Source organism: Glycine max, chromosome 8, assembly GCF_000004515.6.
Source record: "Glycine max cultivar Williams 82 chromosome 8, Glycine_max_v4.0, whole genome shotgun sequence".
In the NCBI taxonomy this organism is placed as follows: domain Eukaryota; kingdom Viridiplantae; phylum Streptophyta; class Magnoliopsida; order Fabales; family Fabaceae; genus Glycine; species Glycine max.
The window spans coordinates 44,671,490-44,697,915 of NC_038244.2; the positions used below are offsets into that span (position 1 = coordinate 44,671,490).

At 32.3% G+C, this 26,426-nt stretch overlaps 5 protein-coding genes across 6 annotated transcripts; 3 read left to right on the forward strand and 2 right to left on the reverse strand.

The window, feature by feature from the left end:
- Positions 1-735: 735 nt before the first annotated feature.
- NF-YA07 (nuclear transcription factor Y subunit A-7) lies at positions 736-4,561 on the forward strand. 2 transcript variants are annotated; one of them, XM_003532156.5, is made up of 6 exons: positions 736-978; positions 1,805-2,093; positions 2,235-2,347; positions 2,533-2,604; positions 2,867-3,031; positions 3,733-4,561. In XM_003532156.5, the coding sequence occupies exons 2-6, from the start codon at positions 1,817-1,819 to the stop codon at positions 4,114-4,116; spliced, it is 1,011 nt and encodes a 336-aa protein (XP_003532204.1). In that variant the 5' UTR covers positions 736-978; positions 1,805-1,816; the 3' UTR covers positions 4,117-4,561. The 2 variants fall into 2 exon arrangements, with proteins under 2 accessions (XP_003532204.1, XP_006586181.1); XM_006586118.4 differs by having other exon boundaries at positions 793-982.
- Positions 4,562-6,959: 2,398 nt separating this feature from the next.
- Positions 6,960-10,597, reverse strand: LOC100784481 (uncharacterized). The gene is made up of 5 exons (XM_003532158.5): positions 10,433-10,597; positions 9,560-9,874; positions 8,241-8,442; positions 7,453-7,681; positions 6,960-7,318 (listed from the first exon to the last, which is right to left on the reverse strand). Exons 1-5 carry the CDS (start codon positions 10,517-10,519, stop codon positions 7,075-7,077), a joined length of 1,077 nt encoding a protein of 358 aa, XP_003532206.1. The 5' UTR covers positions 10,520-10,597; the 3' UTR covers positions 6,960-7,074.
- A 2,374-nt stretch (positions 10,598-12,971) lies between these two features.
- On the forward strand, positions 12,972-14,154 carry LOC100783048 (uncharacterized). Its single transcript, XM_003532155.5, has 2 exons — positions 12,972-13,313; positions 13,889-14,154. Exons 1-2 carry the CDS (start codon positions 13,013-13,015, stop codon positions 14,050-14,052), a joined length of 465 nt encoding a protein of 154 aa, XP_003532203.1. The 5' UTR covers positions 12,972-13,012; the 3' UTR covers positions 14,053-14,154.
- A 3,119-nt stretch (positions 14,155-17,273) lies between these two features.
- On the forward strand, positions 17,274-21,721 carry LOC100782507 (THO complex subunit 3). The gene is made up of 11 exons (XM_003532154.4): positions 17,274-17,487; positions 17,651-17,746; positions 18,735-18,864; positions 19,214-19,305; positions 19,514-19,582; positions 20,328-20,385; positions 20,492-20,591; positions 20,777-20,863; positions 20,964-21,042; positions 21,169-21,301; positions 21,392-21,721. Exons 1-11 carry the CDS (start codon positions 17,425-17,427, stop codon positions 21,424-21,426), a joined length of 942 nt encoding a protein of 313 aa, XP_003532202.1. The 5' UTR covers positions 17,274-17,424; the 3' UTR covers positions 21,427-21,721.
- A 1,145-nt stretch (positions 21,722-22,866) lies between these two features.
- LOC100801421 (uncharacterized) lies at positions 22,867-24,811 on the reverse strand. The gene is made up of 3 exons (XM_003530780.5): positions 24,271-24,811; positions 23,773-24,120; positions 22,867-23,359 (listed from the first exon to the last, which is right to left on the reverse strand). Exons 1-2 carry the CDS (start codon positions 24,682-24,684, stop codon positions 23,836-23,838), a joined length of 699 nt encoding a protein of 232 aa, XP_003530828.3. The 5' UTR covers positions 24,685-24,811; the 3' UTR covers positions 22,867-23,359; positions 23,773-23,835.
- Positions 24,812-26,426: the final 1,615 nt, after the last annotated feature.

Consider the following 26,426-nt stretch of genomic DNA (forward strand, 5'->3'; position numbering starts at 1 on the left):
GTTTATCCGTAAATGATCACACTAAAAATAGAAATTTCAAGTAAATTTTGTCAATAATGTTCCCAATCTAAAATCTAAAATCTAAAATTTATATTCTGGATGATGCATTACTTGACTATCATTCTCATTATAGAAATTCATTCATAAAAATACTCACCTAACGATAAAAATAAATAATAATCAAAGAAGTGAATATTAAAGCAACACCAAATCCAACTGAAACTCCAAAAATTTCAACCTATTTCTATTTCGAGTTAACTTGAGAGAAAAACCAAATCGAGAATCAAAGAAGAAGTAAAGTGAAAAGAAAAGAAAAAGTAAATAAATAAATAAAAAGCGTGATGCATTTGCAAAGGCAAGAAGGGGACACGTGGCCAATGTTGCTGTCAGCGCTGGAACTATGTGGGCCCCACACAGAGGCCACGCGTTCCGCGGATTCGTGCTGCTCAAGTGCGTGTCACGGGGGCCACATTTTCCTTCCGCACCTCTCACCCGCTGTCTCCGGTCACCCTCACCCTCTATCTCCCCACAGCGTACCTTCTCCCGCCACCGGCACTCCCGGTTGCCCTCCTCCACGTGTCCGCGCGGACCCCACAGGTAGGTGACGTCATCATCACCCTCGTCTCCCGAAGCGTAAAAGAATAATAATTTAATTAATTAATTGAAAAGTAAAAGGGAAAATGCGCTTTGAGGACTCAAGACTTAAAAAGACCCAAACAAAGACTTTTGTGAGATGTTATGTTTATGTTACTATTTTTTTTAAAAAAACTTAAAAAGTTTCAATTTTTATTTTAATTTTCTCTATTATTATTGGTGCTGTTACTATTAATTAATTTCTGGGGCTAAATTGAGAGAACTGTGTGTGTGTGTGAGAAAAAGAGAGAGAGTAAGAGAGAAAAAGAGGAATCAAGATAGCTCCTTTGAATTTTCTATCAGAATCTGAGGACCCAAAATCTAGGGTTTTCTGTTCTTCTCTGGGTAAGTGAGTGCTTTGATTTTCTTGGTTCAATTTTTCTCTTGATTGATTTGGGGATTTGCTTTGATTGCGTGATTCGTGTCTCTCTGGGTATTTTTGGGATTAGGGTTTTTGGGTTCGCTCTTCAGAGCTGAAATTTTTTATTTTTGATGATGGGTCGGAGAATTTGGTGACTGATTGAGTTTTGATGTGGGAATTCTTGAATGGAATCATGGAAATTTTTTTTTCATGGCGGGAAGGGGATTTTAGCTGAGCTAGGGTTGATTGTGAATGTGGGAAGAAAAGGGAGAGAATTGGGGATTTTGGGGGTGGTGTCAAGTGACGAATTTGGTGAAAATTTGTGAAACTGAGCTTCGTAGGTAGTGTGTTGTTCATTGTCTGGCACCGGCCGACAGTTAGACTGCATATGTTGTTGATGTGTGCTATGGTTTCCCTGTGGTTATGTTTGGTTGTCTGACTAAATATGCCTTAAAAAAAATTAGTAGTGTTTGAATTTCCGTTCCCCTGGCTTATATCTATCTATAGCTGTAGCTATTAATTGAGAGATGTTGTCTTTCAAGAGTTTTGCAACTCTAATGTATGGTCTAGTGACACAAAATCAATACCAGTTTTGTAACTTTCTATTAGTTTGTTTTCTTTTATGATGAATCATGATGGTCAATTTCACTTGAGGTTGCTGGATGGTTTTTATCATATTTTTTGTTTCTGAGATTGAATTTAATCTTATGAAGGTTGTCAGTGTTGTTTTAGTATCAGTTGGCTTTGTTTCAGTGTAAGGATTAAGGAATAAGATTTATGTAATTATTATGTATGTTGTTGCTTTTGTAGGGATCTGAAGACATGCAGTCCAAGTCTGAAACTGCAAATCGGCTGAGGTCAGATCCTCATTCCTTTCAACCTGGCGGTGTTTATTCTGAGCCTTGGTGGCGTGGTATTGGGTACAATCCCATGGCCCAAACAATGGCTGGGGCAAATGCGTCCAATTCGTCGTCTCTTGAATGCCCTAATGGTGATTCTGAATCCAATGAAGAGGGCCAGTCTTTGTCCAATAGCGGGATGAATGAGGAAGATGATGATGCCACTAAGGATTCGAAGCCTGCTGCTCCTAATGAAACAGGTGCTTTAGAGAATCATGTAACTAGTTTAAGACAAATGATGAAATTAGGGAATATAATCAGATGAATTGGCACTTCCGGTTTTATTTGATGTACCTTTGTGATTCTTCCAAGTACTAAAACATTAATTTTTTTCTTTGCAGGAAATTATGAGCAAGAACAGCAAGGGATGCAGCATACTGCATCATCTCCACCATCCATGCGTGAAGAATGCCTTACTCAGACACCACAGCTGGAACTTGTTGGTCATTCAATTGTTAGTCTTTGCCTTTGTTGTTATCACTTTTTTAAGATATATACATGGTCCAAATATTGATGACTTTGTTTGATAGCATAAATTGTTGTTGATTTATGCATATCATTTTGATAAAAAATCTGTTATAGAATTTATAGTTGCTTGCCTTTGGAATGGATTGGACTCTTCGTTTTCTGTTGATGCAGGCATGTTCTACAAATCCTTACCAGGATCCGTATTATGGGGGCATGATGGCAGCTTATGGTCACCAACAGTTGGTATGTGACATTAATCTGTGTTAATACAATATTAATGATTATTGCATATATAGGTCATAGTCATAATAATTACTGATTCCAGTGTTTTGCATTTTTCTCAAATTAGTCTGATAAGAAATGTGGTTAGTACATAATCCAGAAGGGATATGTTCTTGTCATAATGATAAATTTGTTTCATTCTGTTTAGTATATTGTCTTGTTTAAAGCAATGGTGATATTTGGATAAGAGAGATAAATAACTATATGATTTTTTTACCATTAGGGATATGCTCCTTTTATAGGAATGCCTCATGCCAGAATGCCTTTGCCCCTTGAGATGGCTCAAGAACCTGTGTATGTGAATGCCAAACAGTACCAAGGAATTCTGAGGCGAAGACAGGCTCGTGCTAAAGCTGAGCTTGAAAGGAAGCTCATAAAATCTAGAAAGGTACTAATGCACCAGAGCTGATGTGCCTTTATGCATTTTTATTATTTTTAACTATTGTAGTTTGGCACTGTTTTATCATTTGGACAAGTGATATCTAACCACATTTTAGTTTTGATATATTTTTCAGCTTTGTTGCATGTTACTGTACTGGTGTACTAAACTTTATTATTCTGTGCTGATCTAAAAAGAAAAATCATTGGGACTTGAATAAACTTAACATGTCTGGGAAAGTTATATATAAAGGGTATACAATGTAAGTAGAAAATTTGTGGACCTTATAACTAGTAATTCTCCTTAAGCCCAATTATTAGAAGTTTGTTTGGGTCTTAAATGATGAGAAGGTCCCTACAGGAGCAATGGCTGACCTGATTAGCTTCCTTCTCATATTCAGGTCCATCTCTCCATGCAAATCCATTTTTGGGCAATATTCTGTTTTCTTTAACAATGATATTGTTGAATTCCTCGGTTTTATAGCTTTTTTTTGTGTGTGAATAACCCGTGGATCTATTCTATTATCCACTTTTATGTCACCTAGTTGCTTCAAAAGTTTTGTTCACTTATCTGCTAAACGCGATTCTGTGTTTGAAAGGGCATAACATGCTCACAAACATTGGACAGAATTTGGTTCTACTATTACTAGTGTCCTTCTTAACGTTTTGGGATCCTCTATTGGGCTATATGCTGACATCTGGTGTACACAGCCATATCTTCATGAATCTAGGCATCAGCATGCTATGAGAAGGGCAAGGGGTACCGGAGGACGATTTGCAAAGAAAACTGACGGTGAGGGCTCAAACCACTTAGGCAAGGAAAAGGATAATGGTACTGATTCTGTCCAATCAATTAGTTCATCTGGTTCTGAACCTTTGCATTCTGACTCTGCCGAAACCTGGAATTCTCCTAACATGCAACAAGATGCAAGAGCATCAAAAGTGCACAACAGCAGGTTCGAAGCACCCAGTTACCAAAATGGCAGTGGCTCCTACCATAACCATAATGGATTGCAATCTTCAGTGTACCATTCATCCTCAGGTGAAAGAGTGGAGGAAAGGGACTGTTCAGGTCAGCAGCTGAACCACAATTGATGGGGGGTTAGAGGCCGAGGTTGGTTTGTATCCTAGTGACATTTGGTAAATACCTTGGTTATCTGTAAACACTCTTGGCAATATATGTGCCAAGCGGCAAATCATTCTTGGCTTTGTTCTTGTGTTTGTGGTGTGAATGATACTAGGGGGGGGGGGGGGGGGGAAGAATGATTGATGATTGGTGTCTGTGATTTCTGTTGAAATCAGTCAATCAATCCTTCGTTCTTTGCTCATTTTTGCATTTTGTACAGTTTTTTAGTGGTTAGGCAACTTCAACCAACATGGAATGGAAGGATGGTCAGAGGTCAGAAGATTATGGAGTATGGAGAAACAAAAACTCTTGGTGTACCAACACTCGTTTGACTGGTTTATCTTTTGTGTAGTTCAACCGGTTGTTAATGTTAACGTAAGACATCATAGAATAATGAAACATGCTATTACATCATTTGTTGCCCTTTGTTATTTCAGTTTTTAGTATTTTATTGGTTCTTAAGAAAATTAATTTTCCATTGTCTGTAGCAAAGATGAAAAGGAAAAGTTTTCTCGTCCATGACTTTGTTTGCCTTGTTGAAGTGGCCATGGGACAATCGGCCGAATATTCTTGTATTATAAGTGAGTAGGTATAAAGGAAGAATAAAGATGCTATTATCTAAACTTGATTATAGCTCTCGCTAAATTTATCAAAGATGAAAATGATTTATAATTGACTTGAATATTTTTAGTTTTTTTAAATTTGAGTCATTTTTTTTAGTCCTTTAAATTCGAAGTTTTTTTTTGTTCTTGAAATTTGTAAAATATTTTCTTTATTTTTTTTTAAAAGTGAGTCAAACAAGAAATAAAATATTTATAATTTTTGTCATTTTTAATAGTTAGAATTTAATTTTTTTTATTTTATATTTTAAAGTATGATTTTTTGGGTTAATTGGTTTTTAAAGTGGTTAATGGATTTTTAAATTTTATATTGACTTGATTTCTATGATAGTTTTTAATTTTTTTTAGATGTGTATTTTAAAATATAAACTAAAAATATTATTATTAATGTTACAAATAGCAGATCTTTTAGTTTACATTTAACTTATACTATGCAGAAGAATTAAAAAATATTTTGTGGATTTTAATGATTAAAAAATTAACCTCAAATTTAGATAATTAAAAAACTAAGACTCACGTTTAAGAGATTAAAAAAATATTTAAATCTTTATAATTTTGTATGATATTATGGATCACTGGTTGCGGAGGGAAGTACTACATTTTACTCTTTTTTTATTTCTTTCGATAGTATTTTGTGTCCTGTGGCTTAGAAAGGGATATACTTTGTCCCCATAAAGTTTGCTTTTTTTATTTTATCCCATCAAAATCTTAAAATAAGACGCACGTTTGAGTTTTAAAAGGGGTTACCAGTTAAGCTTTATTTTTGTGCATATCATTCATTAGTTTTATAACAAAAGTGCAGTACTGTCTTGCAATAGAGAAATTCATTTGATAACTTCTGTAGTTCTTTATCCACTAGTGTGATTTGATATTTTTATCCTTTTTATTTTGCTAATCTCTAATGTGTTTTTCTGATAAGCATTAAATATAAAAGATCACACATAGTTAATGTTTTTATTATTATCAAACAATGATGTTAATTGATTCAATTTAACATATGATAGTCTTAAATAAGTGTTATTTTAACTTTTTAATATAACATTAAAACTTTTTCATTAATATTTTTTAATAAGTGTGGTCTTAATTTTTCAATCTGATATTAATAATAAGATTAATTTTGTGAAATATTATTTATCTTTTATGTATTTATTAACTTTTGTTTACCTGTGTAAAAAAAAATATATGATAACACTTATTATGGGATGAATAAAGTATTTTTTTAAAATCTATCTATTAGCGAGAAGTTATTTGAATAGTATTTATCACTAATATTGCAAGATTATAATCACATTTTTCATTACTTTTAATGGATGTCTTTCCACAGTATAACAAGGAAGTGTTTGTATTAATTTATTTTAAATAAATAAAAATCTACGTCTATATTATAAATCCGAATCTTCTTTGAATGATGGTGATTTTAGGAACTATTTTTTATAAGCATTTTTACTCGTTATTTTTTAATGAACATTTTTAGAAGTTATTTTTGTTGGAAAAATTAATTTAAATTTTCAAATATTGATGAAGTAGATGAAAAGTTAAGAGGTACATTTCATGAGGTGGTGAATGTATCGTAACTATTGACGACGAATCTCACTAACCATAATAAGAAGGAAGTCAAAGGAATACTTAATGTCTACAATGTGTCATTTATAAAGGAAGTCATGAACCTTTGCTATACAAAGGAATCATTTGAAGAGAACAGTCACCATTTAGCCTAGAGAAAGGGGACATCATCCTAAACGAGAGGAAGGTCATGTAACTGAGAGTTTCAATATTAATTTTCTAGAATAAATTTCAATTATTTAAAAAAATTATTGATGATTAAAAATAACCTTGTATCACAATATAAATTATTTATGATAAATTCCAAATATAATTTGTATCTTCAAAACATTTATTGGTTACAAAATTTAATTATTGTATTTTGAGTTATATTTATTTATTATAACTTTAATTCTACATATTTCTTCGTTGACTTCCCAATTTTTTTACCCCTCAAAAACTCGAGGCTTGAGCAAATTAAGGTTAGGGAATCGGCTTAATGTAAATGTTTCTTCATTAATTTACCTTTCCATTTTGACATGAACATAAGTTATCTGCATAGTATAAAGCAAGGTAACGCGAGAGATCAGCCCGTCAACCGCATTGAGAAGCACGAGGAAGAAAAACACAATCCTTCAAGAGCACATCGATTTGAAGGCGAAGAACCATTTTTACTGTTATTATTTCATACATGGTACTTTTACACTCAAAAGGAAAATTGTGATCTAGTCACTAAATATATTTCATTTAGGTATATGATAACCTTTAATCATGATGTTTATCATCATCCACATCGTTTATGACTTCTTCAGTATTATTATCCTGTTCCATGAAATCTTTTGCATCGTCACCATCGGCTGGAGCTGCATCCTCCGGTCCATTTTTGCTCGCATCGGCGGACCCTGTGGCATTAGCCACATTTTGTTGCTTATCCATCATCCCAGACAAGGCTAGAGTCGGAGACCATTCAAGAACATCATCAATGATGTTAGATACCCTCTTCTGGTACCTGCAAAGCAACATGTAACAGTTAGAAAAACCAACTACAAACAGTTTTCCCTTTATGGGTTTATAGATCCAACTAGAAAGGAATTTAAGCTGAAAATGGATGGATAAATTCCATCCACTATATTTAGGACTTGCCTTGCTCTGGCAGCTTCATCGGGTGCATGATGCCTCAGCAATAATATGAACAGCACAGCTACCCCAGCATAGAAAAGTCTTGTTGTCCACTTGGGCTTTTCCTCTTCATCTTTCTTAGGCCAAAATCTGAACAACTCCCGCAGTGTTGCTTCCTCGGCAAGGATGTTAGGGAAAAACCAGATTCGCTTTCCAAGAATAATATATAAAGCGCCAAATATTGTACCTCTTACTACAATATTAAAACATAAAACATGAGGCCCAAGGAAGCACTGAAGCAGGATGTGGTGCACTTAATAAGCATATTTCAGACAATTAGCCACCTCTAATCAAAAATTAATTTCTAAAAAAAATGTATATGGTTGAGTATGATTCTAATGAGACTAGATGCATGTATAGCTAGGTATGCCTTAGGTATTAGATAGATCATTTCCCTCCCAAAAAAATGACAATTTTTCAGTTATATTTAGGGATTTTGGATATTTTTAACCTTTCAATTTTTCCATGATTGTTTCTCTATATTTTAATTAGACCCATTCATCCTTGCTTGGGAAATGTAAGAGGCAAGTTTGTAAATTTATTTTATAGTAGATGTTTTCACAACAATATATAAATATTGTATATTCATTTATAGTATTTAAAAAATCATATTAACACATTCATATGTTCAACTTTTAAAATCGAGGTACTTTGTGTTGGTAATAAAGTACCAAAGCCATATTCATGCAACATATCAGAGGGTAATTAAACTAGGCAAAAACAATCAAATATTAAAGGAAAGAAAACCTTACTCAAGAGTAGAGAGAGGATGAGGAAAAGGATCCCGGCACATGAGTAAAGTATCAATAGCTTGCAGCGATGAGGGTACACAGGAAATAAGCAAATAGCCAATGTTAACACAGGCCAGAAAAACGAGAGGAGTGTCTGCCAAAGTGGATGGCGTTTTACAAACGTCCATGCAAAAAAAGCATCATTTTCAGAAAATACTTGTTCCTGCCAAAGACAATCAAATTGTTAGATTCAAACACAGAAAGAAACCTAATCGGGTAAACAGCAGAGGAGAAAAAACCATACAATATGATGGTTTTAACATAGAAAATGCATTTTCTCCTAAAAAAACATAGAAAATGCATTTAAACACCACAAATACACCTTACAATTGTCTCGGTATATGATATGATGAGTCATACACATATATCAAGCAAAAAAATAGACTCATCTAAGAGCATTCAGCCTTAGAGAAGGTTGTGGTCACCAGAATGTGGCTGGAAACAAACAGAATTCAACCAGAAACAAAAGAGAAGGTTATGGTCATCGGAAAAGGTTTACCGTCACAGGAAAACTGTCAGATAAGAGGGTCTCCAATGACAGTGGGTGAGTATCCTTCTGAGCTCAGAGTGTGGATGTTTCAAAACTGAGAGGGAAACTAGTAAAAGACCTAACTTTCATTTAAGGTCTGAAAAGGGAGTAAAATCTCATTTTTACCCCCTAAAAACCCCAAAATGACACTGGAAAGGAGCAAAACATTCTACTGTGGCTTTTCAGTAGCAGCCTAGGGCTGCTCCACTCCACAACAGCACTTTAGCACCACTATTAATAACTATGAATTCATCAGGTTATCCATTTCTCAACATAGCACAAGTAACTATATCAGGCATAGGCAGACCTAAGCCGTCCATTGAGAGTGACCATAAGTTTCCAACATAGAAAATTTCCCCTTATTATTAGTTTTCTCTTTGAACAGTATAGTAATATGATAATCGGCTATTCGCCAAATGTAGTTCTCTCTTAAAACACTTCAATCAATTCATCTTATAGACTCTCCCCATAATTCGATCTCGGTTCCAACCCTCATCCTGTAGAAGCGATCTGAGAAACCTAATCCTCATCACACCAAACCAGATAGGAAGAAAAAAAAAGGGGTTTTAACAGCGTCTGAGAATCGAAAAAGAAACATCAAACAGGTCAGTATTGCAGAGTGAGAAATTTCTGAGATATCGACGGATCCACATTCAAGCACATACATATTGAACTTTCTGATGTAATCATTGCACGTCAATAATTGCAGAAAGAAGGCTCAAACTCGAAACCAAATAAAAAAAACACTTACAGGGAAAATTTCTAAATGTGCAGGCCAGGTAGACAGCTTTTTCTTCCCAGGACGAACAGTTTTCACAACACGATCACAGCGCACTAAAAGATTTTTTGCGAGTAGAATGTTGGCAATCTCCTCTGTTTCCAAATTCCTATCTGATTCTAGGACGTCTTTGAGCTCCGGATGGTTTTTCAAGAAGCTCACAAAATCCTTCCCTCTAAAATACTCAACACGCGTCTCCTGTAGAACAGCCCACCTTGAAACCAATTCCTTATGATCTCTAACCTTCTCAGCAAAAACCTGGAACACATCTTTCTTGACAACTTGTTTCTGAAAACAAAACAAGACCAACACAGTCACAAATTAAAAAGAGGCAAAAAAGCAAAACTGAACAGCATTGCACAACTGAACATGACCCGCAAAATGACATAGACACATAGTACAAGGTTTCAGAAAATCATGAATTGAACATGAAGTCTAAATCAACAAATAAATCTATAAAAATCTACCAGATCAAATGTCAATAACAACTCAACCACAGTACATTTTCAAGCTTTCCTAATTTCTCTTTTACATTAAAAACACTAGTGAAGTTGAAAAATGAAAAAACAAATATAATCACAGAAAAAACCCAATAAAAAATTGAGCTAAAAATAGGACACTATCACATTCACACCAAATTAAAATAGCTTTTGCCATAACTCATTTCAAATATGATTGTAGTACATTACTGAAACCTAAACCCACCCTAAAATTGAAATCGAAAATTTGATCAGTGACATTTCCGTAGCAACGAAAATGGAATAGAAAACACGTTGAGTCAGATTAACAATGAGAGCAGCAGAGTAAAGAGAATGAAAAATTGAGATGGGAATTAGAAACCCTAACCCTAGGAGGAGCGTCGGAGGTGGGATCTGGTGCGGATGAGCGTCGCACCCTCTTTTTGTCAGCTGCGCTTCCCGAAGACTTCTTCATTTCCTTCGTCTCTTTCAGTTACCCTACGCTGTCTCTCTCTTTCTTTCTTCTATTTTTCTAACATTTTATTAACAACTCATGTGAATCTTAAGATTCAAGACTGTAATAAACTATATTTTATTTATTTATTTTACTATTATTACTTATTATATTGCACAAAATCACATAGGAATAAAAAATAAGTTGAGTCTTCGAGAAAAAAGAAAATGGGTGGAATCAAACTTTATTTAAAGAGAGAGAAAAAATTATAAAAGTGTAAAATAATTTTATATTATAATTTAAGTATAAATCATAAGTTGATTATTTTTATAAAATAATTTTAAAAATTATATTAACAATAACATGATTTGTAATTAAGTGATAATATAAAAATATTTTATATTATTAATACATTATCATTAAACTCATTTAAATAGATTGTTTTTTGTTTAAATTACATATATTCTCTATTTGAAATAATCTTGTTCGGATTAGATAAAACTTTGATAAACGACAAACTTTTTCCTTTAAATATCTAACAATTATATACTTATCCAAGATTTGAATTAGAGACTTGATAAGATGTATTAATCATATGTCAATTGATAAATATGTTTGATGGTATTTAAAATAGATTGTTATATTTATATAATTTATGATCTTAAGTTATATGTGACAAAACTATATATTTAATGTAAAATTGTTTGTTGAAGAAATGGAAAAGTATAAAATGACATCAAAATAATAAATTATAATTTATTTAAAAAGAATAATTAAGAAATTGAATAAATATAATAAGAATAAAAATAAAAAAAATATAAAAATAACTATAAGTTAGCCATTTTAAAAAATATTGCTTAAAATAATATTTCAAAAAAATTATTTATCAAACCGTGAAACATATTTTTTTATTAATGAAAAACTAAAAAATAATTAAAATATTTTTCCAAACATAATCTTAATATGACTAACACATACGTCTTTTACTCTTTTTGTTCATAGTAGCTTGTGATTTGAATTCGATCATTATACTTCTCTTATTGGTGACGATATATAAATTCCAGTATAGATTTTTCTCAGAATGGTAGTTTTCCCTCACCTGCAATAAGGCATACCTTCCCTTAATATATTTTTTTTAATTAAAAAAGTTTGTTTAACAAGTTATTTTATTTAAAAAGGCTTATTTTATATAAAAAAAATATTAGATAATATTTACTTGTTTCTACATGAGTTAATAGACTAGCTTATAGGCTAATGAGAAGAAAAAAAATCAAATAAAACAAAATATAACTTAATGAAAATTAAAACTATTGTTACTAAAAGCATGGAACAAAGGTTGAAATAGGTAGATTAAACTTCATAAGAAACAAATTTATTTATTTAAATCTGTTTTAAAGGTTTTTTTTTATAATCATTATAAATTATAATTAAAATCTTTGGCTTTATGTCATACCTCGGGATATCTTACTAGGTTAAGTTATGTGAATCGGTTATGGAACTAATTTTTAGTCTTTCATAATTTAATTATATTTAATCTATTTTTAAGATTTAATCTCACATTCATTATATTTTACTTAAAATATTATTTTTTTAGAGAAAAAAAGTCTATTTGTTATAAGGACTATAAATTGAGCATAAATTTATCCTTCAATAAAATTACAGCCTTTACTTTTTATGAAGAATATACTTTTTATGATAAATAAATATATGATTAAAAGAACCTTGTAAGATTATTTTATGATAAATAAATATATGATTAAAAGAACCTTGTAAGATTATTTTATCCTTCCACTTTTGTCCCTTTTCATATTAAGTTTGTTGTTGACATTATTTTGTAGTTTTTAGATTTATAACTATTAAGATTAAGATAAAAACAAAATGCATAAAAGATAGAGTTTTATAAAGAAAAAAAATTATTATGATTTAAAAATAACCCATCTCTTACATATAAAAATCTCTCTCTCTCTCTCTCTCTCTCTCTCTATATATATATATATATATATATATATATATATATTTATAAAAATTATACTAGATGTATTTTTTTTGTCTGGGTATTATTAATTATTAATGCATTATATTTAAATCGATAAAATCTACATTTCTTTTTTGCAAATCTGTGTTACATTTATTTAATATGATAAGTAGAAGCGGAAAGATATGTCCAATCATATGTGTAACTTAATTACATTTTCTTTATTTTCTTTTCCAAATTTAAATTCCTCAAAAGGGCGTGTATGAAATAAAATTTCCAAAAACTTACCAACCCATCAGCTAAAATTTTATTGAATATTTGAGATGAGTGCATTATTAGGAGGCCAATAATAGATGTGAAAGTCCATTTTTGTAAGATGACTAGAACGCACTTAATTATATCTCAATACATTAGTTACCAAAATACTCACATTAGAAAAATCAAAGGTCAGTGTCACGCTTGAAGGTAAAGACAAAAAACATTATCTTCAACTCCTTTGCTCGTGTTGTGTTTTGGATATTTGAGTGAGAGAACAGTGAATGAGGAGTTCCAATTCCCATATTCAATTTCAAATGTTCTTCTCCATGCAGCTTCTTTGCTTCTACAAGCACCCACCACCACTGTTTGTACACAATATTAATGAAGGCATTTTTAAGTACAAGAGGTTTTTCACAAACCCTTCTTCTTCTTCTCGTGGCATAGTTCATGCAGTGAAGGAAGATTCACAATCACAGCAATATGAGGTAGACCCAGATAAAGCCAGAGAAGCACTCAAAAAGCTTGATGAGCAAATCCAGTCTCTCTCCAATAAAAAACAAGTCTCCACTCCAAAACTCAGAGGTACTCTTTTCATCTTTACTTATTTTATCATCTGAAACATTTTTTTATCGACAAATAAATATTAATTATTAATTTATTAATTTTTGTTAATAAGAGAATTTGAACTTACAATATCTTTTCTCTTTTATTTTCTTTTTCCACCATGAAGTCAACTTTATCCTCAATGCATAACTTATTGACTAATTCTTGCAGTGTTTGAGTTATTAGTATTATTTAAATTTGTAAAAAAAAAAGTAATTGTTAATATGGTATCTTTATATATTTTTTTATATATAAATTCTCGTTACCCTCAATCACTTTATTTCCAAACAATAGTAACTGAACATGTTTTTCACTGGTACCGAAGGGCTGTGTATGAAATAAAGAAAACAAATTAATTCTTCTTATAAGATTTTCTAAAACAGAGTTGAATGTTTTTTAAGTTTTCAAAAAATTAAAAGCATTTACTATTTTATTTAATGCTTTTTCATAATATATCAACAGTATCTGTAGAAAGATTTATAAATATATATAACTACTCTGGATTTGAACATGTCCCGAACTCATATATAGTGAAATACTTGAACCTTTTGCAGTTTCGGACATGAAGCTTCCCACAGAGCAAGCCAGTCGCAATGATGAGAAGTTAGAAATTTCAGATTCGTTCCTTACAACTTTAGCTGCTGGTCTGGTTCTCTTCACTGTATTTTATAATGTACTATTCTATGCTGTAATTAAGCCTGCCATCGATGGTTCATAACATCTCCATATATGGCTCGTGTGTGTATACATAGAAGAAGAAGGTTTTATAGCATATAAGAACCTCGTTGTTATATATACATATGAAATGGAAGTTGGACTATATCATTTTTCTCACGACTATATATACATACTTACTCTCTTGCATGTTACCAAAACTCTAATTGTGAGTTGTGAGTTAAGGGAATCTAATTCAATTGTTATTTAAGTTATTATAAATTCTTTCATACTATTTTTTATTCCTGCATGCTAAAAAAATATCTGATTATGATACCACTTTGGAAGCAATTACTAATTCTTCTTGCATTTTCTTCAAATTTTCTTTATCATGGTTACCACCAGAGTTTAAACTCTTGAATTAAATTCTCCCGAGCATTTATTTGCAATTATTGTCAAATAGGTTATCTTACAAATATTTTTAAGAAAATATTCTTCAATAGGTTTACCCGTCAAGATAAAAATAATAAGAAGAAAAAGAGCAAAAAAATATTTTTTTTGAAATAAATGTATGTAGAAATAGAGATAAGAATACGAGTAAACTTTCCCTTCTTTAAGAACCCATCAATCAATAAACTAAAATAAGAAAAAGTAAAAATGGCAACAAATTAACTATCATTGATGACTCGTGGTAAAAATGACAAGTTAACTTGTCCAGACATTTTTATAAGAAAAAGTAAAAATGACTGGAGTATCTATCATTGATGTGCCTCAACCTATGAGTGAATGGTGATTCAAAATGTTCAGGGAAGAAGTTACACTCATGGAATTTTTTTATGACTGTGATTCATTACTAACATTTGCATCTACCAGCAAGATGGTTTTCACAAAGAGAACTGGTAAATGGTAATCTAGCAGCTCATTTTCTTGCCTCTTTGGCTTTTTTTTTCGGTGAAGAGGTCTCTCGTCAATTGGACCCCATAAAGCAAGGACTAATATTGTGTTTCGCTTGAATGTGAATCTTTGTTGGTTGTTCAGGTGGTTTTTTATATTGATCTAGTTCCTTGGACTCTTAAAATAGGTGATAAATTTATATAGAATTAACAAACTCTATAAGGTTTCTAGTTGGTCACATTTATAGAGAGGCCACACTTGTACATATAGGATTGTCTCTCATGTTTTTTTTTCAATGATTCTCTTGGTGGGTACAATTCAATATATTTAAGAAACAACTCAACTGAATTAATAACAATATATAAAACAAAATTTAAAGAAATTATGATGTATAAATTTGCACAATTAATTTTTATATTAGTTCATTCTTTCCCACTAAAAGTTATATCTAATTCTCAATCAATTCTGAGAGAAATTTTTCACTACAACTTAATTATACAATCAAGACACTTCACTTAACATTATTGGGATACCGCACCCAATTACGCAACTCTTCTTTAGGGATGCTTACCCTAAACTGCTTGAAATCTATTTTGCTCAAACAACATCAAGTACCAATAACATGCAAACTCTAGTGTGCAACCTTGAAGCAATCTTCAAGAAATCAAAGAGAGGATTTGAGTGCAGTTTTCTCCAATGTAACACCAGTTTTTCAATAATATTTTTGAACACAGAGACTTTTTTTTATTAGAAATGAATGAGCTTCCAAATGGGCCTCTGTTATAGAGTAATCAATTGTTTTTTTTTTACGTAATTGATTAATTGTCTCGAAGTAATTTATCACTGACTTATAATTAATTATCTAATACAGTTTTTCAAAATGGCAATCAATTACTACTCACACAGAAAACCAAATTTTTAGCTCTTTGAAGTATTCAATTACTATAAGTAATGAAAGTCACTAAGTATAACCTTAAAATAATCTATTAATGGATATTATTTAGAGAATACTTATGAGTTATTGGTCCAAACAGATCATCCTAGAGATTTAGAGTTTTAAGAAGATTCACAAATATAAAGATATGAAAACTTATATGTTGGGAACTCATGCCAACGCCATTGATGATAATAAAGATAAGTACATCTAGCCAAAGATACTTGACAGCAAAGTGTATTAAAAGATATAAAGGGTTACAACTCAAATAAAATGCAATAAAAGTGAGAATATAAATGAAGTCATATAAAAAATTAGTGACTTAATCTAGCAACATATTCGAAAACTTGAGAGTTTGCATCATTTATATGTTTTGATCTCAAGTTTGTAAGTATCGTTAACATATTTTATATTTGAGATATTATCTATTTAGGTGTTTGGTGGACCGTCACAATTTTATCTTTGGTAAAATGAGTCTCAGTAGGTTGAGAGAAGAGTGTTTATAAATGACATGTGGTCTTGACTCCTAAGTGATATAGAGCTTTGAGTCTATTGAAATAAGCTTTATGGTCGAAGCTAAAGGACAAGAATGGCTTAGACCCTCTTTCTAGCACCAATGTTCCGACCTCAAGTTCGCAAACATCATTAATGTCTCATATATCTAAGGTATTGTTTGTTTAGGTGCTCGATGGGTCGTTACGATTTTGTCCCTAGTAAAAGATGTCTCAATAGGTTGAGATGAAAGAATGTTTATAAAAACTTATAATCCCAACTCCTAAATAATGCCAAACTTTATGACTATCAAAGCACTCTATTTATTCTTCCTTTCGGAGTTTATCAAATTCTCCTTATATTTATGTTTGACTTTTGATCTTTTTGTTCTTGTGGACTCTTATAGTGAGTCATGAATCTAAATAGATGAATTATTATAGATTGTGATTGTGAACTGCGATTTATATTTTTATATAAACTTTATTCTATATTTATGTAGATTTTTGGGATAATGTCCCTCATAAATCATTTAGTAAAGTGATCAATTTAATATATATATATATATATATATATATATATAACTCCAAATAAAAAGTGATTTTTGTTTTTAATGGTGTTTGGATAAGGAATTTTGAGAGAAAAGTTTAATCATTTAAGTGAATTTAAAATATTATATGCTCATATAACTTATTCGTATATTAAATTCAAAGAAGTTTTTAAGTGATAAAACTTTAATATTTTTTTTCTAACCAAAATAAAAAATTACAAATAACACTTAAAATGAAAAAAAAAACCCTGAAATTACACATAAAATTTACTTATAATAAAAATCAAATTACTCCTCTATCGTAAAAAAAAAATTACAAAAGTTAAAATTATTTTATAAAAGGAAATAATTTAATTAAAGTAATAAAATTCTCATAAATGAAACCTAAAATAATATTAATAATCACAGGATTGCGCTACAAATTTTCAGGTAAGAACACACAATACAACGCTGACTCTTCCTCCTCCTGTTCCTACTTGTGCGTTTCCACTGTCATCAGACACTGCTCACAGCAATCACAGTTACTGGAAATCTTTATAGTCAAGCCTCTCAGATTCGTTGCTTCCACCATGGAGGAACAAATCCCATTTAAGAATCTCCATAGCAGAGAGTATTCGGGTCACAAGAAGAAGGTACCCTTTTGCCCCTTCTCTCTCCCCCTTTCTCGTTCATGGTAAACGCGTTCAAAGCTCAAAACTTTCGTGCTTCAATGCTTCGGTTTGTGAGAAAGATAAGCCCTTTCTCAGTTTTTCTGTTAGAATTCTGAAATGGGTATTTTTGTTTTTTCTCCAATAGGTGCACTCTGTGGCTTGGAATTGCATTGGCACAAAACTTGCTTCTGGTTCCGTGGACCAAACTGCGCGAATATGGCATATTGAGCCACATGGGCATGTAAGATTACTCTTAATTGATCCCTTTTTTCTCTGTGTGTGGCTAAATTTTGTATTGATATATTTTCTCATAAATAGCTATCAGGAGAATGAGACAGCAAATTATGTTGTTTTATTTCATGGATTAGAGGAGACAAAGGGCTTTTATATTAGCCTTAGGTCTAGGCCAGTCTTTTGGGTTGTTGTACCTGAATATGGCTTCAGAGCTAATGGAATAAAAGGGCATATTAGCCACATAAAGATTTCATCATTTGAATGGAGAAAGCATAAATTAATGTTTACAAAGAAATGTGGTAGGTTTGCTGTTTGTGAAAAAAATTGAGTGGCCTTAGTATCAATATCTTGTTTGATAATCTCCACTTTGAAATTACTGTGGGAACTTTTAATGAATTCAAGCAATGTCTTTCTATTACTTTTGGTGGATGAGATAACATGACATCATGTGATTTTTTTATTTGTTGGAAATCGGAATGTCATATAACCAAGGATTAATCCTTAGAAGATGTTGCCATAAGGAAGAGTAGAACTTATTTAGAGGGGTATCTTGAGCAGGGGAAGGACAAGGGGTCAGTTGGGATAAAATAATGGATGAGGGTTATCTAAGAATCACTGCCCTTTGATTACATTTCCATGATCCAAAATGACTGTACTATCAGAGAATATGTGTCTAAGAATTAGGACTTGTTGGACCAAATTCAAATCAATAAGTGCATTGCAAATTATGTATAATCTGGAAGGAAATTCTTATCAAAGTTGTAGATCAACTGTGAATTTTTCCACTGGCTTCTTGCAAGAAATGAAACATTATGTTGTGATATGGGGGGTGGGGGTACAATCGAGAAGGTTAAGTATGGTACCCTTTCTGCAATTCTCTTTTAGTTTTTGCTGCTTCTTTTGTGTCATTGTAAGCAATTTTATCTTTCTCATTATTTTGTGGTTAGAAATTTTATTTTTCTGTTTTGTGTGATTGGGTGGGGTGTTTATTGTAGGGCAAGGTCAAAGATATTGAATTGAAAGGTCACACTGATAGTGTGGATCAGCTATGCTGGGACCCCAAACATGCTGATTTGATTGCAACTGCATCGGGTGACAAGACTGTTCGTTTGTGGGATGCTCGAAGTAAGTGATCATTTAGTTGCTCAATTTATTTTGATTTGTCATATCAGAAGGGTGGAGATTTATTATTGGCTTTTTATAATTTGGGAGACCTGTAATCCATTGTATGGTTATATTCTCTTAATCCCGTGCAAACCTACCATATATGCAATTGGAATGCACAAATAATTGGTTTATTTACTTGAAAATATTTCTACTGGCAAGATAAAAGCTTTCGTCGATGAATAATTAGAAAAAATGCTAATTGAGTTAGCTTAAAGGAAATCTAAAATTATGTTAACAGAGAATATTTATTATTTTTTCTTTTGAGGGAGGGGTTTTGAAAAAAGTTGCTCATGTTTGGTTTCTGCAGGTGGAAAATGCTCTCAACAGGCGGAACTTAGTGGGGAGAATATTAACATCACTTACAAACCTGATGGGACTCATGTAGCTGTTGGTAACAGGGTATGTGATACAACCCCTTTCATTTGCTTTAAGCTCTGAAGGGCTGATGTGGTGACTGGATATGTCAAAATCGACTATATACTGTTATGTTTGAATTGTTCTTGTTCTAGAATCATTGGGTTTGTAGTTAATAAATAGACTATGTCTATGATTCTCTTGCTATTTTTAAGCATGTTAAAACCATATCCTGTTGTTTTGTATTTCATAGGATGATGAATTAACAATACTGGATGTTCGGAAGTTCAAACCAATTCATAGGCGCAAGTTCAATTATGAGGTATTATCTAGTTTATACTTCATTCTTGCTGTCTGGTCTGTTTCTGTCAGTTTATTAAAGCCTATTTTCGAGGATAAGAGATGATATTGAACCTTGAAAATTATGATCAACTTGTCTTTCATTATCTGTTACCAGTTTAATTGGTAAAATACATGTATTGTACTTATGTTAGTGTATTCTTGTTGTATTGAGCCCGTTGACGCATTAGTATATGTTGTATATAAATATATCCTTGTACTTATTTTTCATTTAAGTTTATTCATATTTTTTGGTTTTTTACTACTATATTTGTTGAGTAAGAGTGACTTACAATTTCCATGCCTTGAAACCTGATATGTCTTTTAAAAATCGATAGAATGTTGTTTTTTCACTACATCCACTCCAATGTAAGTTTCAAGGATTCACCCTATATAGAGAATATTATGTATTACTAGCTGTACGAGCATCATAGTGCTTCTGCTTCCCAACACACACCGTCACTTTCTGAACTACCTGTGTTTTCTGGTTCCTAGCTTTTGTTTTCTTCTCTTTTTGCATTCATCTCACCTGAAATTTGACTCCTTCAACATCTTTCATTATTATACTGTTCCGGAGTTCATTGTTTTGCTCAATTGCACTAAACTTATGCCTTTTTCTTTTGGGGGTTCATACATGTCCATCTATGATTACACATTTTCAAAACTTAAAAAAGTGAGCATCCTTGCTGTTTACCACAATGAACTCAATAATTCCTGTGCTTTCCTAGGTAAATGAGATTTCTTGGAACATGACGGGTGAGATGTTCTTTCTAACAACAGGAAATGGTAAGATCATTCTTTGACTTCGTACTTTCTAAAATATGAATCTCAACTTGGACTCTGATAAAGTAGAAAACTTTCTTATATTTTTATTACTTGCTCACCTTCTCAGGGACTGTGGAAGTTCTCTCTTACCCATCTCTTCGACCTCTTGACACTCTCATGGCCCATACAGCTGGTTGTTATTGCATCGCAATTGATCCAGTAGGAAGGTACATTTGTTCTTTCTGGTCTCATTAATTGCACTTCAATTAGCAAGGTAGTATACAAATGCACAACCATATCTGATTCTAAAATTTTAATTGTCTATCTTCATTTCCTTCAATAGAATATCTTTAATTTTCATAGAAAAGTATCTATAAGTACATAAATAGATAATGTCATGTTATTGCCGCAGATATTTTGCTGTTGGAAGTGCTGATTCCCTTGTAAGTCTGTGGGATATATCAGAGATGCTCTGCGTGCGTACCTTCACAAAGCTGGAGTGAGTTTTCCTCAGCTTCATGTTTGTGTATTCAGCTTTTGTTTTTCAGGTTATAATGATCGTGTTTCTTGTGACAAATGTGGCATGTTATGCTTCTCAGATGGCCTGTCCGGACAATTGGCTTCAATTATTCTGGAGATTTTATTGCTTCTGCAAGTGAAGACTTGTTCATTGATATTGTAAGTTACACATGACATTTTTTTATTTTTGTTTTCTAACTCATCTTTTGCAAAACTTGGGCTTATCCATCTATCAAATGATTGAAATTTAATTTGCATCTTGTTTGCTACTACTTTATGAAACAGTCAAATGTTCATACTGGAAGAACAGTGCATCAAATTCCTTGTAGGGCTGCTATGAACAGTGTTGAGTGGAATCCTAAATACAATTTACTTGCATATGCTGGTGATGACAAAAACAAGCATCAGGCTGATGAAGGTATAATCTTTTTGGGTACATGTGTAGTGTTAATGGAAACACAAAGAATCACAATATGCCGCAGTTAACTTCTGTGCTTTTTGGTTGCAGGTGTTTTTCGCATTTTTGGTTTTAAAAATGCTTAGTATATATGGCAGGGGCACTGTTTTTACTGGTTTGAGAATGCAAACAAAGGGGAAGACTGAGAGAGCCTAATGGAGGTTGATTTGTAATCTGAATGAATTTGATTATTATGTGTAGAACAAGGGGCAGCATTCACGGACATGAATAGTAGTAAGTAAAAGGGATATTTTTTTTTTCCATTCTTTAGTAATTGTATGGAAAAATGATATCGTTCAACAGCACATTGCCCTATACAAGTTGTGACACAAGTTGTGACCAAATTGTTATGTATTTAGACATAATAGTTCTTTTACTTTTTACACCGCTCTCCCATCAGAATGGTTTGGTAATTGATGACATTAAAGGACAACAGCACAAATGGTATTTTGGAATGCTGAGTTTGAAATGTTCGCGCTAATGTCGAGTTTCACTTTCTGTATGGATCTCCAAATCGTTTTTATTTTTCCGTGGATCACCAACACTTTTTTTTAGATCGGCTGGATCACAAACGCTTGATTGGCCATATTTTATTCTTCTATGTTACTCAGGTAGAAAGGAGCATGGTTGTTGAGTGAAAGCTGTTTTGGGATAAGGAGCATGATTGTAGAATGAAAGTATAATTTTGTGGAAAATGAGAGAATAACTTAAGAGTGCGTTTGGACGAGAGAATTTAAAATTGAGAAATTTTAAATTCTAAGAATTTCAAATACTTCAATTGAAATTCTTTTATTTTCAAAATTTTGTATTTGGATAGAAAAAATTAAAATTGTGAGGGTGAAAGGAAATAAATGTAAAGAGAGGAGAAGATATATTTAGTGTGTTTTCAAAGAGAAGAATATTGATGTTGCATGAGGAGGCGCAAGGGAACCGAGACATGACGAGACATACCACCATACTTGATCACAACATTCAGTCAACAACGCAAGGCATGATCCACCTAGGCCTTCTACGCTGGCAAGCACCTCTATCGCGTGATAGACAGCGGCGTTCGCTCTCTTGACTGGTGGGTGCAATTCTACTTGTTTTTCTACGCTCGCACTCAATTGACGCTCCGTGAACTCAGGCAGTGTTTCTTGAGAGAAGAGGATCATCAGCGTGAATGAAGAGTCATGAGTTCAAGAATGAAATTTCAGAAATTTTCAGGATGAAGGTTATAAAAGAAATACACTAACGTTTTGAAAGGTTCTTTTATCAAGAAGAAAATTTTAATTTCTCACCTTTTAAAAAAAAATTAAAATTTTATATTTTTAGTTGTTTGAAATGAAAATGGAAGTATTTGCTCCCTTATATTAACACTGGCTAGATTACTATTGCAGGAAATTGTTGTTCTGGCGCTTATTAAATACTTACTTTTTTTGCAATATAGGCTCCAAAAATGAATTGCATGTTTCTTCCAACAAATGGTAATGAGTCAAAATTGCTCTTCAGATACTTCAATATTTTATTTTTTTTTGCCATGAAAGTTCCAAAAAGTGAATTGCATATTTTATTTCACAATATATTCCAACAAATAGTAGTGCAGAAAGAGTTCCCAAACATTGTAGATATCTGGAGCACACAAGAGGTGTTGCTTTCAGAATAGAAAGAACTACGCTCTTGAAGGATCTCCAAGTAACAATAAGTCGTACTTTGAGACCCCTCATCAACTAACCAAAATCAGCAACACAATCAAGGGAAAAAATCTTCTCGTATCAATGAAAAAATCAACTAAATAAGTGTTTATCCTTGCGAGAATGTCTGGACTTGATGAATCCTTGTATCAATGAAAAAATCAACTAAATAAATGTGCATCCTGTCTCCCATAGGTGGTCCTGTGTATATATGACATATGCTCCAGCCCCCTCCTTGCAAAATTTGAACTTTGCATTGAAATCTGAGGCCTCTTTTATTAACATCATGATTCAAAAGGGTTTGCCTAATCTATCGGACCAAATCTGCTTCATTCCCCAGCAGAGGCTAAACAAGTGCAAGAGACACAAACCATAAAAACAATAAACCAATCAAAAATCATCTCTTCATATGACTTCTAAGATAGTTAACTTCCAATCAAAATAGTTAAAAAGCAATTTTAATCCCAAGTATTTTGAAGATAGTTACTTTAAAAGCTATGATCTTTTTTTTATTATAATTGATGAATTTGATCCCTCAACCTAGTATTTAAAGTTCAACAAAGAATGACTAAATTCACCAAGTATACAAGGGTCAAAATAAGAGTTACCAATTTATAGAAGACACAAAATCATCTTTTGACCAAAATTTAACTATACCCTTCTAAAATAGGATTTTATAAAATAGTTTATTCAATAACAAAACCAATGAACACAAACAGCATAACAAGATTTGATGTGAGGGAGAAAAAGAAACTTTACCACAACAAGTCCCTCAGCAAGATCCACCAAAGCCCATGCTCCAAGGAGAGCCAGATCCAAGGATCACAGGCCACAGAGGACAAGCTTGGAAGCAGGAAACACCAAACCTGAAAAGCAAACAAGGGAAATGGTGAGCAAGTTCTTTGAACACCAAGTGAGTGGCCTCCACTTGATCTCAACACTTGAGCTCTTCATCCTCTTCCCACTACTACTACTATTAGGCTCCTTAGAAAGATCAAAGCTTGCCCCTTTCATCCTCAACTCCTGAATGCACCTTGTCACAGCCCTCCCATCATTCCTCTCTCTTTGCAAGTGCCCCCACACCTTCCAATACCTATGCACCTTCATCTGCAAAGGGAGATATATAAAGTTGGTCTAGTGGTGAAGGGAGAAGTAAAGGGGAGAGAATTCGCAGGTTCGAATCCTCTTGCTAGCAAAAACTAAAAATACTAGCACCTAAAAGTTGCCGATATAAAAAAATAAAAATAAAAACTTCACCTGCACAAGAACCACAAACACAAAGGAGGTGCAAAGGGACACCATGGAGGGAAGCCACCACTTGTGACAAACACTATGGTGGGCTTGTTGTTGGGCTTTGGCCCAAGACGTGAAAAGGAGGGTTAGGAAGAAGGCATGGAAGATGAAGAAGAATGAGGAGAGTTGAAAGAGTTCAGCTTTGATGGTATCCATTCTTGTCTCCTTGTGAGCAATGCGTTTGGAGAAGAGCTCTTCCTCTCTTTGCCATAGCTTCAGGAGCAAGAGGTGCCCGGGGCTCTCGGAGATTTCGGTTAGAGGGTGGTCCTCTATGGCCTCAATCATGTTGCTTGTCATGGAACACAACACGTTCTTGTGATGATTATGCTCTTGGTCTACTGGGATTTCTACTATGTGGGTGTCTTTTGTTTCACCCATTGTTGTTGTTGATGTTTGATGTTTGCAAAGGATTGAACTGAGAATGAAAAATGTGAATGGTTGTTGCAGAAAGCGTAGAGAGAGAAAGAGAGAGATGTAACTGAAGTTGTTGAGAGAGAGAGAGAGAGAGAGATTTGGAACGTTATATACCATTTTGATACTCAACCGTTACATTTAAGGTTCCAACGGTAACATTTCTTATTTTTAGTTTAGTATTAATCTCAACGGATACTTATGTTCTGTTATGTTGAAGCCTTTTCACACCATGCCGTCAACAATTAGTTTTTTTTTTATATTTATAAAATGCATGTTAAGAAACAAATGAAGGATTTAACTAGAAAACTTTAATTAACTAAAATATACGCAAACTTATACGTTCTAAATTCTCTTATAAAATCTTCCGACCAATCCTCTTATTTATAAGATAAAAGAAAGTGCTGAATATGTTGTATGTTTCCAAAATATATCAAGTGTATTTATTAGCTTTTTATAAAATATTTTTAAAAAGTATAGGAGAACATAATATTACTCGGTTATCTAATCGAAGACCTTCATTTATTTATTTTTTTGTAATAATTAATTTAAAAATTATATTTATGGTAATTTTTAATTGAATGAAATTGTACAAAAATTATACAGTGCATGGAAATTAAACTATTTGGTGAATTGGAACGCAAAATAACTGAGATTAATTTTATACAATGCAAAAACTGGATGCCTATAAATCAACAGAGATTAAAAATTGTACATCACTTTACTGTATTCCAATAAATCAAGATCATATAATTAAACAGAAAATAAATCATTAAGGTTAGGTTGTCTAACTTGAGAACGAAACTACTTTCAATTAAGCTAAAGAAAACTAAAACATTTTTAATTTTTTTTATTATTAAATTTCATTCTTGCCTACTTTTATAGTTCTACTTATTTATTATTTACTTTATTCTTTATTCTACTTTTGCTAAATTGTCGTTTCAACTGTTTTTTTTAAATAAGTATTTATTTTTACTCAAGAAAGTGACCAACTCTTAATCCAACTGCGTTTAGCCCACTAACTTGTAGGAAAAAGAAAAGCTTTGGTCTAACCTAAAAAAAAAGCAGGCTTGACTAAGAAGATTTCAACTCAAAATTGGTCCATGCATGTCTCAAACCTATAACTTTTACATTATCATTATTACGCTTTAACTAATTGACCTAATAAATTAATTATGTTAAAAAATAATTAATGTTATTATATATAAACTAAATTTTTTATTAACCAACAGATCCGTATAAGACTTACGAATTAACCATATGTAAGTCTCATCCGTATGAATTATATGTAAGGGTATTTTTTATTTTTTTTTCCCCTCTAATTGCGGGTGTATTGGAAAAAATGCTAGGTGTAAGAAGAAAATCCCACAGGAAGGTAAGTGGTTTTTTCTGAGAGCTATCTTTTGGGCTGGGTTTTGATTATATTTCTTGTTGGTGGATTATGAGTTTCGCTACGAAATATTTATTTTGTTTTGCAAAAGAGTGAATAATAGGATGATAAATAGGTAATAGTATATATAAAAAAAAAGTCCATAATCCATTCCTAAATTATCGTAGCAAGTAGAAATTTCAGTATTTCTCTTTAGTCCTTACATTTGAAATATGTGTTTTTTTTAAGTCTTTGTACGTGAATTTTGATAAATTGTTATTTTAGTTTCTTACATAATAAATTGGTACTTTATGAGTTTTTTAATTTAATCTAAAATATT